At 43.6% G+C, this 17,863-nt stretch overlaps 1 protein-coding gene and 1 long non-coding RNA gene across 2 annotated transcripts in view; one reads left to right on the forward strand and one right to left on the reverse strand.

Moving 5' to 3' along the window:
- Grk7 (G protein-coupled receptor kinase 7) overlaps positions 1-6,216 on the forward strand; it is a 32,537-nt gene extending 26,321 nt beyond the window's left edge. The window contains 1 exon segment of the mRNA XM_010608198.2: positions 5,880-6,216. Within this exon segment, the coding sequence (XP_010606500.1) occupies positions 5,880-6,216 (337 nt within the window).
- The window catches only part of LOC104851039, a 34,089-nt gene that overhangs the window by 5,666 nt on the left and 10,560 nt on the right, over positions 1-17,863 (reverse strand). Inside the window, exons 2-3 of the long non-coding RNA XR_777132.2 lie at positions 8,630-8,743; positions 3,823-3,934 (exon numbers count right to left, since the gene is read on the reverse strand). This is a non-coding gene — a long non-coding RNA (uncharacterized LOC104851039). The remainder of the gene's footprint in view (positions 1-3,822; positions 3,935-8,629; positions 8,744-17,863) is intronic.

The following is a 17,863-nucleotide window of genomic DNA, read 5'->3' on the forward strand; positions in this document are numbered from 1 at the left end:
ATCAGTACGCAAATATACAAGTAGGGGCCAAGGATTTAGCTCAGTGGCACCATGTATGCCTGGCAAGTGCAAGGTCCTAAGTTTAATCCCCAGTACCACACACACACACACACACACACACACACACAAAAAAAAAAACATGTGCTTGGGATGAAGCACAATGGTAGAGCTCTTGCCTAGCATGGGCAAAGCCCTGGATAGATCCCACTACCACAAACATAATACTACATATTTTAATAATGCATAATATATATGTATAATTACACGCACATGCGCGCACATGCACGCACATGCGCGTGCACACACACACATAAATATGAAACCCATAACCACAAAGTACTGATTGGTTTTGAAGGTAACACAAGAACTCACGAACCCAAATTACTATAAACCTTCCAAGCAGGTGACACTGGAAGCTGTCTAAATATAGGATAAAGCTTCTAATTTTTGAACTGATTTTTTTTCTTTTTGTTCAGGGCTGGGGAGCCAACCCCAGCCAGGCCTTACATATGCTAGGCAAGTGCTCTCCCACTGAGATACATCCCCAGCTCCAACCTGACTTTTTGGTAAACAGCCAAACAAAATTCACTTGTAGTAACTTTCAAAACATAACCAATGACCAAACTAACTAGTATTTTGAATTTAGATATGATTCTACGTTATGTAAAATTAAAATATGGAATTGATTTTCCTGTGTAAATTTCAACATCGTATTGGTGAAGTCAAAAATAATCTGTTATGATAACGAGTAAAACCCAAAGTCTAAGCAGCTTAAAACAAAACGGACACAGAGTCTCATTCCTCCAATGTCAGTCCTGGGTCCAGCACTCTCGAGGGCACTGGCCTTCCCAGCAGTGACCCAGAGACCGAGGTTGCTCCTTCCATCTTCTGTTCTGTGAGACCTGGGACTTGCTGTCACTGTGCCGGGAAGTGGGACGGCGGAGAGGACTTGTAGGGCTTCCCCTGTCTCCGCTGTGAAGTGCCACACTCCATACATCACTCCACACATGTCTGTCTCAGATCTGAGGGTGAAGGAGCTGCTAGTGTCTGTCCTCTTTGTGCCCAGGAAGGAGAGATGACCCAGATATGCTGGCCGATGACAGTTGCCAGTTCCTAACAATCTCTTCGGCCCTGGCTGTGGAGGTCAGGAAGTCTCCTGGGTCACACAAACAGTGGCTCACAGTCCCATTGGATGACTTCCTTGAAGTCACACCACCCCCTTGGATGCCTCAATCCACAAGTTTGATTCAAAACCTATCTCAATCAGTCAGTCCGTTTTTTTTTTATTTTATTTTTGTTTTTTGTTTTGGTACCAGGGATCGAACTTGGGTCCTTGCACTTGCAAGGCAGCGGAACCACTGAGCTAAATCCCCGGTCCTATTTATTTATTTTAGCATGCTGAGGTTGGGCCCACGGCCTTCTCACTGAGCTACAGCCCATTTTTAATGTTTTGAGTCAAGGTTTTGCTACTTTGCCCAAGCTGGCCTTAAACCAGTGATCTTCCTGCCTTCCAGCGTGCTGGGGTTACAGGCGTGCATGCTTCGTTCAGCTCTATTTGATACTTTAAATGCACACTTGGGTCTTATACGACGGAATACTGACATTTCAGGAAAATGTCACCTTCAAGCACTGGATCTTTGCCAGAAGCTCCTTCACTAGGTGGAGCCCATGAATAAAGCATCTGTTGTGAATTTTTTGAGTAAAAATGTTTACAGCATCACAGAAGAGGCATATAAGAAACAGCTGTTTGGTGAAAGACAAAGTTTTCCCAAAGTTTTCGTGCTAATTCTCTATATTTTTTTAAAAAACTCGCTGAAATGAGATAACGTGTGCTATACATAGTGGTGTCCCCCAAAACCAAGACAGACGCCCAGACAGCATATTACACGGTGGAGAGAACAGCTCCCTTCCCTCCTGCATTCACAGGTTTTTGGAAGGCACCCAACTCTTCTCCTTTAGCATCACTGAAAAGGATTTTCGTCTTTGCTTTCACCACTGTGGAAGTTAATCTGGCAGAGAAGTCAAAAGCTTTTCAGAGCATCTCACAGTCTCCAGACAGGTTCAACTATGATGTTTTCCAATAAAATCAAAGGTGAAGACCTCTTAGGGTTTTTGCAGGTTTTAGTCTGATCCATTAGTTCAGCAGAACAATAGCAAATAGCAGTGTAAGTCCGTGATTTCAATGCCAACACTTCCGTTGTAGGTATGCTGGCAGCAGACCAAATCCCATGGTGCGGTCCTCACTCATGGACAGGTAGTATCTTTGTTTCATTGACAGCTCCAAGAAATCCACCATCATCTCTGTCTAGGGCTCCATAACACAAGAGTCTCTGCTCACACCCTGAAATATATTCTACTCCAACAAGCAGAAGTCCTAGCAGCTGCCTGTTTCCATGTTATGAAAGGTGTTGTCTTTGACAGCCTCTCCTATTGTCCAAAGTGTCAGTGTAGAGACCAAAATGACTAGCTTTTCAATGGCCCAGACACCAGGATTAGGAGTAGAAACTGGGAAGCCTGACCATCACGTGGCATCAACAACCGTAATTTTCATGGGAAAAGTATGACAGAGGTCCTGTCCCCCAGGGGCATATAGTTAGGTGGAGAACATAAAGGAGACTTCAAAGTGTCCTGTGATTCCCTCCTGTTGTACAATTACCTGCAAAAGTACTGTGCTCACCCACCCCTGAAGGGCTCACCAGGGACACCTGAGCTTGGTTGGCTTGGGACGCTGTCTGAGAACTGCATCCTGACACAAAGAGTTACCAAGCTCCAGACACTCTCCATTTATCCGTGTAAAAGCTGCGCTGAGTGAATTCCAAGGGCCGTCTTGACCCAGGGGCAGTGTGTTGTTGTCTGCTGGCAGTTGCACAGGTGGTACAAATTCCTTCTTTGTGGCAGCTGGTCCTGTTCCAAATCATTCTCTTTGAGACATACAGGTCTAGGGTTCTTTCCCGATCTACTTGGATAAAACCTTTATCTTTCAGCCACATTACAAATCCATGTGGCCTTGCATGTGGCACACACCTATAATCCTAGCACTCGGGAGGCTGAGACAAGAGGATCACTGAGAGTTGGAAGCCAGTCTAAAATACATAATGAGTTCAGGGCCAGCCTGGACTACACAGTGAGACCCTGTCTCAAAATAAACACTCCGTCTGATACTCCAGAAAGCTGAATGTTACTATGTAAATTATACCCCATGGTATAAACTGATTTTTTAAAATCTAATTTTAAAGCTTCAATTTATCATAGTAACTCTCTCTTCTCAAGGATCTTACTCCAAAGATACAAGTCACACAATTACCAGATCAGTACGTTCTGGTAAATGGCAAGCCTACACATTCTCCATTTTTCAATTGATGGGAACTTGGTGGCTTTTGGGTGAAAAGAGACACCTTGCACTGCCACCCGCACTCCCGTGCAGCTTTCCAGACACAGTGGGCAATGCCCAGCAAGTCCTGGGTGGCTCTGTGGGAAGCAAGGCCTCAGTCACAGAGCAACATCCAGGAAAATGGCTGAGTGCACATCAGGCGCCTCTAGCTGAATTTTTCTCTTCCATGCTAAAATCTGATTACAATCTTTCCTTCAAAAAATTCACCAATATCCTCTGTCTTCCTCGGGTACATGGCTATTTATGAGTGCAGAAGCAAGTTTAAAAAAAAAAAAAACCACAGGCATTAGAAGCAGACAGGGCTATTGTCTTCTGGTTCAATACAGTAGTGGAAGTGAAGAGCTTAACCTTGTGTGACCAGGACCAGATCCTGATAAACGTCAGCGGCTGTCACTCTTGCCATTATTAGCAGCTTCATGATTGAGCCTCACCTCTTGTCATCTTCCCAAGCAGAGTCTGCTGCAGTTGACATCTGACATGGTAAGGGGTCTTAGGGAAATGTGGGAGAAGCCCTCAATCCGTTCCCAAAACCTTTTTTGATATCTGGAATGGAAACATGTAAAAAGAGAGACCATGAATATAATTTGTGTTAAGGTAGATTTATGACAGCAATCGATTTCTTCCAAAAGGAAGACATCGCTTAGTCAGACCAGGAAATGTATTCACATAGAAGAAAAAAAACTCATCTTTAATCGAGTGCCACATAACAGCCCATTTTTATTTTGTTAAAGCCTGGATTTAAGAGGACCCTAAGATGGTCCCCAAAGCTCCCCATCCCCTGACATTCGTACCTGCATAATCTCTTCACCATAGCTGCGGGCTGGACTTACTCTTCTAGTACACAGAATCCAGCAGAGGTGATGCGATATCAATTCCAAGATCCGGTTACAAAGACCGTGGCTCTTATCTTAGGCTCTTTCTTCGTCTTTTCTCTCTTCTTTCCCCCTCCCCCTCCTTTCTCCGCTGAACCCTCATCCTTTGCCGTTGAGAAAGCAGCTGCAATGTCATGAGGCAGCCCTGTGGAGAGGCTCATGTGGCAACAGAAGGAACCTTACCAATAACCACGAGTGGGTTTGAAAGCAGACACCTTGACCCAGTTGAACCTTCAGATGTCACCACAGCCATGGCCAACAGCTTTTTTGCTTTGTTTTGAGTGTTAGGGGTTGAACCCAAGGAGGACAGAGCTATATCCCTAACCCCTACTCCACCCCCCTTTTCTTTTTTTGGTACCGGGGACCAAACTCAGGACCTTGAGCTTGTGAGGCAGGCAGCGGTACCACTGAGCTAAATCCCCAGCCCCTGACTCACATTTTTTTAAAGCAAGGTTTCAAATTGCTCAGGCTGGCCTCAAGTTTGCAATTCTCCTGCCTGAGTAGCTTGGATTATAGGCATGTGCCACCATGCCCAGCCATGGCCAACATTTTCACTGTAACTTTACAAGAGACCTTAAGCCAGAGACACCTAAGCCATATTCAGATTCTTTATTCATAGGAACTGAGATAATAAATTTTTTTAAGCCACTAAATCTGGGGTTAGATTTTTTACACAAGAGACAGTTAATATAAGAGGTTTTACAATTGGGAAGATTCTTTTTTTCCCTCATTCTAAGGCAGATACTAGAATAATTTCAAGCAAAGGGAAGGAAGGTTTCATCATAATAACCATAGTCTCCAGTACCAAATGTCTTTTCATTTATATTATTGCAAATTACTAATGGATTTGGTTTAGTTCCCCACCCCTTTTTTGCTTTTCCTAACTCTTTAAAGAAATACCACCAAAATTATTGTGGGATTTGGGCAAGTGAGTGAGACTCCTAGAAATTATGTCATCTTTCAAATAAGGAGATATAGGTGCTGTCTTTTAAGTTTTTTCGGTACAGGGGATTGAACTTGGGTCCTTGCACTTGTGAGGCAGGCACCGGAACCACTGAGCTAAATCCCCAGCCCAAGGTGCTGTCTTTTAAAACGTGAATAGAAATTGGGCATGGTAGAACATCCCTGTAATCCTAGCACTCAGGAGGCTGAGCCAGCAGGACTATAAATTCAAGGCCAGTTTGGGCTATAGATAGAGACTTTGTCGCAAAAAATCAGTCAGCCATTAAAGTGTAAGTGGGCATTGTATAGGAAAGGACACGCTCATCTTACTCCATGTGACCCTGAAAGGGTAGTGACTAGAAGCTGCGGTCACAAGTGGCCTCCTTGAACTTCCCTGGTGTCCCTTGAAACACCAAGAATAAACATCATATCAAACGCTTGACTCTTTAAAAGTCACATCTACAAGTGAAGGCTATCTGCAGACAATGAAAATGCCACTGCCTGTGGATAGTGTAATTATTGTTATTATTTTTCAAAGTTGTTCTTTTTGTCTTTAAAGTGTCTTTGCAATGAAAATCAGATGCATGATGAAAAAGGTTGCTGCACACTCTGTATTGTTAGAACACTTTTCCAGTTGTTAACTATTTCTGGCCGACCTTCTCTTTCCTTCACAGAAAAGACTCTGACGATCCCAGGAAACACCCTTTCTTCAAAACCATCAACTTTCCCCGACTGGAAGCTGGCCTAGTTGAGCCTCCATTTGTACCAGACCCTTCTGTGGTTTACACCAAAGATATTGATGAAATCGATGATTTCTCTGAGGGGCGGGGGGTGGAATTGGATGACACAGATGAGAAGTTCTTCAGCAGATTTGCAACAGGTGCTGTCCCCAACGCGTGGCAGGAAGAAATCCTAGAGTCAGGGCTGTTTGAGGAACTGAATGATCCCAACCAGCCAGCAGGTTACGGGAAGGGTAATTCATCTAAGTCTGGAGTGTGCTTGTTATTGTGAATGGTCCCCCTACCAGCCCAAGTCTCAGCTGACGTGGTCGGCAAATGTTTCCAGCAGTGCTGAAGGAAGCTGTGAATTTAGAGGAGACATCTCAGCCACAGAACAGCCACAAGGGCGGGTGGGAGGCCTGGTCACTAACGCGTTTTCTTTTTATTTTCTTTCTTCCTTTATTTTTCCCTCATAAAATTTAGTAAAGTCTCAGTTTTCAGCAAGGGCTGGGAAAAGGAACAGGCAGGTTTATTTTGATAAACTGAAAGCATGAGCCCTCCACCATCGTGTCTCGGAATTACACAAAGTCCTAGGAAAGGAGGGTGGAACTCGGTGGTGTACCTGGAAAGTGAGCGTTTGCAGCTCTTAGTAAATAATCATTTTAGTTTAGTTTTTCATCTTTGTATTTTTCTTCTCTTCGTCTTTCAGTATTTCTTCTCTTTCTGTACTTACAGAAGGATTTTGAAGCTAGAAATTCCCGATGTTCCCCCCTTAAAAGGAGTGGTTTGTAATACTTTGGTAATATTTCAGATTACAGAGTAATTTTCAGTTTCACTGACAGTTTCTTTTTCATTTTGGGGAGGGAAATAATGTATCATCATATTGCTGAAACTTTTTTTTTTTGGCAATACTGGGGACTGAACCTAGGGTCTTTGCACAGGGGAATAGCCCCAGCCCTTTTGTATTTTTTATTTTGAAATAGGGCCTCACTAAGTCACTAAATTGTCCTGACTGGGCTTTAACTTGCAATCCTCCTGCCAGCCTCCCAGAAGGCTGGGATTATAGGTGTGCACCACCACACCCAGCTGTTGAAGCATTATAAATACAAATATACATGAAATCTATGATTATAGTAGAGTATTCTATAAATTTGGTTGGGTATTTTAAGTAATATGCTATAAATTGCTTATATGTGCAATTACATCTGCCATCTGCCATCAGATCCTAAATGCTGCTGAAATTTGGGATCACTTAGGGATCTTTCAGTAAATAGGGAAGGAAGGAGGAGGTGAAGGGAGGGCGGGGGTGCAGGGGAAAAATGAGAATCAAGACCTGTCATGTAGAGGTAAAAGATCCCAATGATGAATGTAACGGTACTGTATACCTAAAATGTACCGGTAAACTCAATGAGGGAATAAATTTTTTTAAAAAAAAAGAAGAAGCAGAGCTTGAGATGTCAAAGGAAAAAAAAAGTACTAATGGCTGGGCTGGGGATTTAGCTCAGTGGTGGCACCACCTGCCTCAAAAGCGCAAGGTCCTGAGTTCGATCCCTGGTACCTTAAAAAAAGAACTCATGCCTGACTCCTACCCCCACATATACTGATCCATACCCCACATATGGGGTAAATTGGTTATTTAGAGTTGCCAGAGCTCCCCAGGTGATTCAGAGTGAATCACCAGAGTGATTCAGAGATCCCTTGCCTGACTCCTACCCCCACATATACTGATCCATACCCCACATATGGGGTAAATTGGTTATTTACAGTTGCCAGAGCTCCCCAGGTGATTCTAACGTACAGCGAAGTTTGGTAGGTACCACCCTATATATTTACATCTTATTACATATAGGTCTTGTGTTAGTCAGCTTTGCCGTGCTGTGATGAAATACTTGAGATAATCAGTTTAAGAAGAGAAAGTGCTACCCATGTTTATAGCAGCACAGTTTACAATAGGTAAATATTGGAAATAGCCCAAATGCCCATCAACTGACAAATGAACAAAGACGTGGTTTTTTTACACAACAGATTACTATTCTGCCACAAAGAAAGATGAATCTAAACCGGGTATGGTGGCACACACCTGTAATCCCAGCACTCAGGAGGCTGAGGCAGGAAGATCGCTGTGAGTTTGAGACCAGCCTGGGCTACATACTGAGTTCTAGGTCAGTGTCAACTACATAGTGAGACCCTGTCTCAAAAAACCAAAGACCAAAAACAACAATAACAAAAAAGAAAGATGAGCTTCAGACATTTATAGCTACATGGATGGACCTTGAGACCATACTCTTAAGTGAAATAAACTGGACACACGTGTTTAAATACTGCATTGTTTCTCTGGTGTGAACCAAAAATGAAAATGATGACTAAAACGTATAAAAGACATTGGGAAATGAGAAGAAAATGTTCAAATGGGAAGAGGAACAAGGGAGAAGGATGAGAGAAAGGAAAGAAGGGACAAGAAGAAAGAGAAAATAGAAGGAAAACATGGAAACAAAGCTTTTGTACATAGGAAGAGGAAGGGCTGGAGGGGAGGGGATAGGAAAAGAGAGGTAAGATGGTTCATGTACGGTACAAATTCTCTATGACGAGTGGCACCATTATGTATGCCTAAAATGCACCAAGAAATGTTTTGCTATTTTAAAAATAAATCCATAGAAAAGCTTTTAAAGGAGAGAGAGAGAGAAGAGGTGTTTATTTTGGCTCACAGTTTTGGAGGTTTTGTCCTTGGCTGGTTGGCTCCACTGTTTCTGGGCTTGGGGGGCGGCAGTACGTTGCAGTGGGATTTTGCATAGCACAGGAAGCTCCTTGCCTCACGGCCCCTGGGAAGCAAAAGGGGAGGAAGAGGAGGGACCTGGGTCTCCAAATCCCTTCTGGAGCGTGCCCCCAGTGACCTCATTTTCTTTCTCCAGGCCCCACCTCCTAAACGTTCCACTGCCTCCCAGTGTTGCCACAACCCAAGGACCAAGCTTTCAATATACTGGCTTTTAGAGGACCCTTGTCCAATGCCATAGCAGCTCCTTATTTTGCTTGCTCAAAACTTCAGTCATACATTTTGATAGTGATTTTTCAAACATTAAAAAAAGCAATGTAATTTTGGCAATTGCAGCATAAATGAAACTGAAGAGAATCTGTATGCATCTTGGAGATTCTCTTGTCCGTGTACCTTTTAGTTCTTCACGCATAACATAGAAAGCAGACCTCACGGTTAGTTTGAGGCCTGAGTAGGTACATGGCCTTGAACAATGAAGGGTCTCACTTCAAGTGCCCAGCCAGCTCTGTATTGTAGAGTTAGCACTTCGCAAAGGCACAGCCAAAGTGAGAGTTATAAGGCTGAAATAAACAGTTGGGACACAAATGTAAATCTGGATCATACTTTAAATTATATAGCCATTTGATTCTTGACAAAGGAGCCAAAGATACCCATTTATGGAAAGACAGCCTCTTCAACAACTGGTGCTGGGAAAACCATGTATAGATCTGATCTCTAGTCCTGTACAAAAATCAATCTAAGATGGATCAAAGACCTAGGTGTAAGACCTGAAACTTCAAAACTGCTAGGGAAAAACTCTGGAAGCCATAGGCCCAGTCAAAGACTTTCTCAATAGGGCTCCAATAGCTCAGGAAATAATAGCAATAATCAACAAATAGGACTGGATCAAATTTAAAAGTTTCTTCAAAACATGGGAAACAACTAACAGAGTAAAGAGACGAACTACAGGAAGGGCTGTGTTAGCTACTCTTCCAACAGAGGGTTAATATCTAGAATATATAAAGCAATCAAAAATCTAGCACCAAAAAATTAAGTAGTCCAATCAATAAATGGGTAAATAAATACAAAAAACAATAGATGCTGGTAAACACTCCACATTGTTGGTGGGGATGTGAACTGGTACAGCTCCTATGGAAATCAGCGTAGAGGTTTTTCAAAAAGCTAAAAGTAGAACCACTGTTTGATTCAGCTGTGCAACTCCTTGGTTTAGAGTCACAAAAGTAAAGTCAGTATAGTGCAGGGACACTCACATTCCAGTGTTCACTGTGGCACAATTCACAATAGCTAAGACATGGAGTTACCCTCATGTCCATCAACAAGTAAACAGCTAAAGAAAATGTGATATACATATATTTTCATATATATTCATTTATAAAGAAGGACAAAATTTTGCCATATGGAGGAAAATGAATGGATCATATTAAGCAAAATAAGCCAGACTCAAAAAAAGCCAGTCTGAGTTTTTTTGTTTTTTGTTTTTTGTTCCAGGGATTGAAGTCAGGTCCTTGCGCTTGCAAGGCAGGCAAGGGCACCACTCAGCTAAATCCCCAGCCTCAAAAGACAAATACTGAATGTTCTCCCTAATTGTGAAATCTAGAAAAAGATGACATGACACCAGAAGAGAGACTAGAGGAAGAGAATAAGGGGGATGGGGTATGAGCAAAATAATTACATGCATTGAAACCTAAATCCACAGCCAAGGATCTGCTCAGCCTCAGGCACTGCGTGGTGGGGTGCGGAGCGGCACTTTGGCTGGACTGTAGTGTGGTGGGGGTGGGGCAGTGGGACCGAGGCCTCCGTTCAGACTGCAGGACAAGGCTCTTGAACATCCCCGGTCCCCCAGTGATCTGTGATTGTAGGGCTGGGGTGCTTTCTGGGGAGTGCAGGGCAAACCATTCTGTCAGATACTTAGATGACCCAGGCATGGGGTGGGCAGGAAGTACACCAAAGATAGCAGTAGAGGAGCACTGGCTAGTCCTGATTCTGACTGACCAGGCTGGAAATGAGAGGCTCGGGCAGCCCTCCCAGCCTGCACGATGATAGGATTCTTCGCGGCCCCTGACAGAAGTCCCCCATCTCAACAGCTCACTGTGTCTATCTGTGCTGCCTGCTGACCCGTTCAGGTCTCCCTGGCCTTCTCCATGGAGAAAATGAGACTTAGAGAAGAAGATGAGCTTTGGCTTGATCAACGCTCCTCTGGGCTGCAAAGACTGAAGCCCCCAACCTACTTACCACCTTTTATTCTGTAGGTCCCCAGACACAAACGTAACGAGTGACTCAGCTCAGTACACAGGGAGAAACAGATGTAATAGGTGACTGGGGGTGGGGTGGAAATCCCAGAACAAAGAGGATCCACGCAGATGAAGATTTTGTCCCTCCCAGGATGTCTTCAGCTGGTGCAGTCTTGTCCTGGAGCATCACAGCATCACCGGACCATGGAGGTCCTAGCTGTGACTGGAGGCTAAAATGGAGCCATGTCTCCAAGGCCAGAGCCAGCCTATAGGCAGGAGAATTTTTTCTACCTTTCCTGCATAATAAGCTAATTTGCCTTGTGCTGTTGTGGCTCACAGGAGACTAGAACTTACTGGAGAGGTTCTAGAAACTTCCTCTTTCCCTGTTCCCTACAAAGAAAGGGAGGGAGGGAGGGAAGAGAAAGAACTGAAGACAATGTATGTAAAGCCCACAGTGCATGCTTCATATACAGCCAGGCATAATCACCTGAAGATGGTGGCCACTAAGTAACATGAGGTTAAAAGGGAATAGGGCCTGGGATTTAGCTCGGCGGTTCGGTGTCCTGCCTTGCAAGTGCAAAGACGCGAGTTCAATCCCCGGTACCAAGAAAAAAAAAAAACAAGGGAATGATTCTGGGTCAGAGGACAAAGCCAGAGAGGCTGAAACAGCCCACCTTAATGAAAATGTTGAGAGGAAATGAGAAAACAACGATGAATGGATCCTTGGGAGGGGTTCAGAGGAAAGTTTTCATACACAATGAAAGACAAATTTTAGTTAGAATAGCTGGGGACACTGGAGCCAGAGGCAACTCTCGGGCATCATTGTCATCGTCTGCCTGGCTGGGAGCCCCATGGGCCAAGTCAGACGGAGAACGTGGCAGGGCACAGCAAGGGGCAGGGCTGAGGGGGAGCCTGAATGTCAGAGATGGAGAGAAATAAGCACATGCACAGAGCCGGGTGCAGGCTGTGAGAGAGACTCAGGCAAAGGCTTAAGTGGTGTGGCCAGATGTCCCATCGAAAGAAGGAAATGATCAGGACCAGGGGTCTAACTCAGTGGCACAGTGCCTGCCTTGCAAGCTCAAGGTCCTGAGTTCGATCCCTGCTACTGCAAAAAAAAAAAGAAGAAGAAGAGGAAGAAGAAGGAACTGATTACTGAACGGGGATGATATTGCTTATTTTTTAAAAAGTAAAAATGAGCTTATGTTTTTATAGAAAAGTTCAATAAACATGATGAAACACCAGAGGAAACAAAGACACAGATGAGTCAAATATTCAAACAAAGAAAACCCAAGGAAAAGGCATTTTTCCTCTTCTAGTTTGGTAGAGATTATTTTGAACGTTTCTTAAACAGGACAATGGGTGTTGTTGTTTTGGTTTGATTTGGTTTGGTTGTTGTGTTTGTTTGTTTGTTTGTTTGTTTGTTTGCAGTACTGAGAATCAAACCATGGGCCTTGTGCATGCTAAGCATAGGCTGTATCTCTGGTTTTGAAAAGACAGATGTGATGAACTGCTCGAAGGAATTTAGAACGGCCCTGCAAAGCAGGACCTATGAATGATATTTCCATAGGAAATACTGATAAGTGACTTGCGATCCTCTTGCCTCGGCTTCCTGAGTGTTGGGATCACAGGCCTCTACCACCATGTGTGGCTTTTCTACTTCCCATATTTCACCACATTTTCTGCAGTGAATATGTCTTCCTTTCTGAAGTTCGGGGGAAAATTATTGCATAAAACAAGATGAGAGTCATCATACCTGGAGTAGGCAGTGACTCCAGCCGTAACCAGCCCCCAGGAGCCCTCCCGCCATCCCCACCACCAAGGGTGCACACTGAGTACCGGGAATAAGGACAGGACTCCAGGTCAGCCAGCAGCCTGGCTGAACACCCAGCCGTTGGTGCCTACGGCCAGACCAGATCAGACCTTACACTGCCTGGGTGGGGGTGAAGCTTTTACCAAAACCCGGAGAAATAAAGGAAAAGACAATGCACCAAGCTTTTCACAAACTTTAAAATGGCTTCTTTTATGCATAGCTAAAAAACAATGGGGTTTTTTTTTAATATAGTTAATATTTGACAAAAGTGAACATTAGAGGCCATAGCTATCCGTTAAAAATATTTTTTAAATTTTACTGACTCATGAAATCTCAGTATATGGGAACTCTTCAGCTGGAAACATATTATAATTATAGGGAAACATGCAAGCTTCAATAGAAAGCTATGTATTGTCCAGAGAAGGCCTAATCTGCTCTTAGTAGGAAACCAGTCATTTGGATTTGGGCCCACCATAACGACCTCCTTTCAAGTTAATTTTTTCTTTAGAGAGCCCATCTCCAAATACAACCATGTTCTGAAGTACTGTGGATTAGGACTTCAACATACGAATTTTGAGGGATACAATTCCACCCACAACACCCCCTAAGCCAATTTCATGACCATTTGTTCATTCATTTTAGCATTCCTTTACTCCATATAAATTTGTGATTTTTTCCACTTATTTGAGCTTACTGTAATATTACCAGTTTCCTCATTACTGAGTTAAGTATTTATTTAGCATGGGTTCATTTTTATTTCTGTGTGACAGTCACAATTGTATCTTTATTTGAGGAATATCTATCTAGTAACACAACTCAGAGTATCACAATGGTACCAAGGAATCTGAGGCTTATTTTTGAAATTCTGATTCCATTAGTAAAAGTTCTCCGTGAAAATCCTCCTTCCTGTGTTGTCTTACGAAGCTCACACACAAACCCCTAAACAGAGGAGGGCTGGTAGGGTGGCAGTGACCCCAGGAGGCAGCTAGCCTGTCCCTGGGAGTCTGGTGAAGGAGCCAGCTGACTGTGGTATATTTTTAAACCAATGCACCCACCCTGCCTCTCCCATCTGCATGGCCAGCTGTTCTGTCCATTCCTGTACCCCGTCCCTGCATGCAACAGGAAAAGCTGTTCGGGAAGAGAGAAGTAGGGAGAATAAAGCCAGTAGCCAAAAGAAAGAAGCATCTGTCAGCAACACGGAGTGCTGAGCCCTGGGGCCATCGGGCCAGTGCCGGTTCCTGAGGCTCATCCAAGACAGGCATTTTTCCCTCCACCCTGCACCGTCGAGTTCCCTCTAAGGACTGCCAGATAAAATGCAGGTTGGCCAGTTACTGATGAATTGCAGAAAAACAAGGAGTGGCCTTTTTTTTATGGCATGCATCCAGATAGATAGATAGATATCCCTAAATTGCATAACAGGGCTGGAGTGAGTAAGACTTATAGGACACATATTTAAAGTTGTTGTCACTCTCAGGGCCATGCATGCAGTGTACACTGTGGGACAAACCTACAAGTGAGTGCCTCCTTAAATTCTGTGTCCTACATGTCACATGGATTTAGCTCGGCGGTTCGGTGTCCTGCCTTGCAAGTGCAAAGACGCGAGTTCAATCCCCGGTACCAAGAAAAAAAAAAAACAAGGGAATGATTCTGGGTCAGAGGACAAAGCCAGAGAGGCTGAAACAGCCCACCTTAATGAAAATGTTGAGAGGAAATGAGAAAACAACGATGAATGGATCCTTGGGAGGGGTTCAGAGGAAAGTTTTCATACACAATGAAAGACAAATTTTAGTTAGAATAGCTGGGGACACTGGAGCCAGAGGCAACTCTCGGGCATCATTGTCATCGTCTGCCTGGCTGGGAGCCCCATGGGCCAAGTCAGACGGAGAACGTGGCAGGGCACAGCAAGGGGCAGGGCTGAGGGGGAGCCTGAATGTCAGAGATGGAGAGAAATAAGCACATGCACAGAGCCGGGTGCAGGCTGTGAGAGAGACTCAGGCAAAGGCTTAAGTGGTGTGGCCAGATGTCCCATCGAAAGAAGGAAATGATCAGGACCAGGGGTCTAACTCAGTGGCACAGTGCCTGCCTTGCAAGCTCAAGGTCCTGAGTTCCATCCCTGCTACTGCAAAAAAAAAAAGAAGAAGAAGAGGAAGAAGAAGGAACTGATTACTGAACGGGGATGATATTGCTTATTTTTTAAAAAGTAAAAATGAGCTTATGTTTTTATAGAAAAGTTCAATAAACATGATGAAACACCAGAGGAAACAAAGACACAGATGAGTCAAATATTCAAACAAAGAAAACCCAAGGAAAAGGCATTTTTCCTCTTCTAGTTTGGTAGAGATTATTTTGAACGTTTCTTAAACAGGACAATGGGTGTTGTTGTTTTGGTTTGATTTGGTTTGGTTGTTGTGTTTGTTTGTTTGTTTGTTTGTTTGTTTGCAGTACTGAGAATCAAACCATGGGCCTTGTGCATGCTAAGCATAGGCTGTATCTCTGGTTTTGAAAAGACAGATGTGATGAACTGCTCGAAGGAATTTAGAACGGCCCTGCAAAGCAGGACCTATGAATGATATTTCCATAGGAAATACTGATAAGTGACTTGCGATCCTCTTGCCTCGGCTTCCTGAGTGTTGGGATCACAGGCCTCTACCACCATGTGTGGCTTTTCTACTTCCCATATTTCACCACATTTTCTGCAGTGAATATGTCTTCCTTTCTGAAGTTCGGGGGAAAATTATTGCATAAAACAAGATGAGAGTCATCATACCTGGAGTAGGCAGTGACTCCAGCCGTAACCAGCCCCCAGGAGCCCTCCCGCCATCCCCACCACCAAGGGTGCACACTGAGTACCGGGAATAAGGACAGGACTCCAGGTCAGCCAGCAGCCTGGCTGAACACCCAGCCGTTGGTGCCTACGGCCAGACCAGATCAGACCTTACACTGCCTGGGTGGGGGTGAAGCTTTTACCAAAACCCGGAGAAATAAAGGAAAAGACAATGCACCAAGCTTTTCACAAACTTTAAAATGGCTTCTTTTATGCATAGCTAAAAAACAATGGGGTTTTTTTTTAATATAGTTAATATTTGACAAAAGTGAACATTAGAGGCCATAGCTATCCGTTAAAAATATTTTTTAAATTTTACTGACTCATGAAATCTCAGTATATGGGAACTCTTCAGCTGGAAACATATTATAATTATAGGGAAACATGCAAGCTTCAATAGAAAGCTATGTATTGTCCAGAGAAGGCCTAATCTGCTCTTAGTAGGAAACCAGTCATTTGGATTTGGGCCCACCATAACGACCTCCTTTCAAGTTAATTTTTTCTTTAGAGAGCCCATCTCCAAATACAACCATGTTCTGAAGTACTGTGGATTAGGACTTCAACATACGAATTTTGAGGGATACAATTCCACCCACAACACCCCCTAAGCCAATTTCATGACCATTTGTTCATTCATTTTAGCATTCCTTTACTCCATATAAATTTGTGATTTTTTCCACTTATTTGAGCTTACTGTAATATTACCAGTTTCCTCATTACTGAGTTAAGTATTTATTTAGCATGGGTTCATTTTTATTTCTGTGTGACAGTCACAATTGTATCTTTATTTGAGGAATATCTATCTAGTAACACAACTCAGAGTATCACAATGGTACCAAGGAATCTGAGGCTTATTTTTGAAATTCTGATTCCATTAGTAAAAGTTCTCCGTGAAAATCCTCCTTCCTGTGTTGTCTTACGAAGCTCACACACAAACCCCTAAACAGAGGAGGGCTGGTAGGGTGGCAGTGACCCCAGGAGGCAGCTAGCCTGTCCCTGGGAGTCTGGTGAAGGAGCCAGCTGACTGTGGTATATTTTTAAACCAATGCACCCACCCTGCCTCTCCCATCTGCATGGCCAGCTGTTCTGTCCATTCCTGTACCCCGTCCCTGCATGCAACAGGAAAAGCTGTTCGGGAAGAGAGAAGTAGGGAGAATAAAGCCAGTAGCCAAAAGAAAGAAGCATCTGTCAGCAACACGGAGTGCTGAGCCCTGGGGCCATCGGGCCAGTGCCGGTTCCTGAGGCTCATCCAAGACAGGCATTTTTCCCTCCACCCTGCACCGTCGAGTTCCCTCTAAGGACTGCCAGATAAAATGCAGGTTGGCCAGTTACTGATGAATTGCAGAAAAACAAGGAGTGGCCTTTTTTTTATGGCATGCATCCAGATAGATAGATAGATATCCCTAAATTGCATAACAGGGCTGGAGTGAGTAAGACTTATAGGACACATATTTAAAGTTGTTGTCACTCTCAGGGCCATGCATGCAGTGTACACTGTGGGACAAACCTACAAGTGAGTGCCTCCTTAAATTCTGTGTCCTACATGTCACATTCCACTCTCCTAACTCTGGTCCAGTGAACAAGGAAGCTTAGGTGTAGATAGAAAAATCCTTTTGAAAACCGCATTACTTTGTATCCTCAGAAACAACTATATTCAGCACATATTCACTTAGGCTTTACCCAAATTAACCTGAATTTTCCCCTTGTAGAAAAGGAGAACACACCCCAGGTTGTTGGATGTTTTACATCTTCCCTTTTGACAGATATCCCTCTTAGCCAACGTGGACCTTTAATTTTTCCTGGTTTTCTTCTGTCAAAGGGTAAACTTGCAATGATTTAACAATCTTAACTGACTTCATTTTCTATTCTAGAATTGGTCAGCCCTTCATTCCATAAAATAGAATGTGTTCCAAGGAGCCCAGCAGAAGAAGTGAGTTTTATAGACAAGAAAAGGGCTGAAAAAATAACAGAAACTAAAAGAACAAAAAGCCAACATGGTAGCACATGCCTGTCTCTAATGCCAGCCCTCAGGAGGCTGAGGCGGGACGATCACAAGTTACAGACCAACATGGGTTACATAACAAGACTCTGCCAAAAAAAAAAAAAAAAAAAAAAAAGTAAGGTGATTTCAGAGGAATCTGTCTTGTAAGGCAGGGACAGGAAGACAATAGGAAAGTAACTGATCGGTAAGCATTAAGTTACTTCAGGTTACCTATTTTGTGTAAGGACTATAGCAGAGGAAGCTTCTTTCTTTCTTTCTTTCTTTTTTTCTTTCTTTCTTTTTTTACCGGGCATTGAACTCAG

This window comes from Fukomys damarensis, unplaced genomic scaffold (genome assembly GCF_012274545.1).
Source record: "Fukomys damarensis isolate Sample0158 unplaced genomic scaffold, DMR_v1.0_HiC HiC_scaffold_37, whole genome shotgun sequence".
NCBI classification, from domain to species: domain Eukaryota; kingdom Metazoa; phylum Chordata; class Mammalia; order Rodentia; family Bathyergidae; genus Fukomys; species Fukomys damarensis.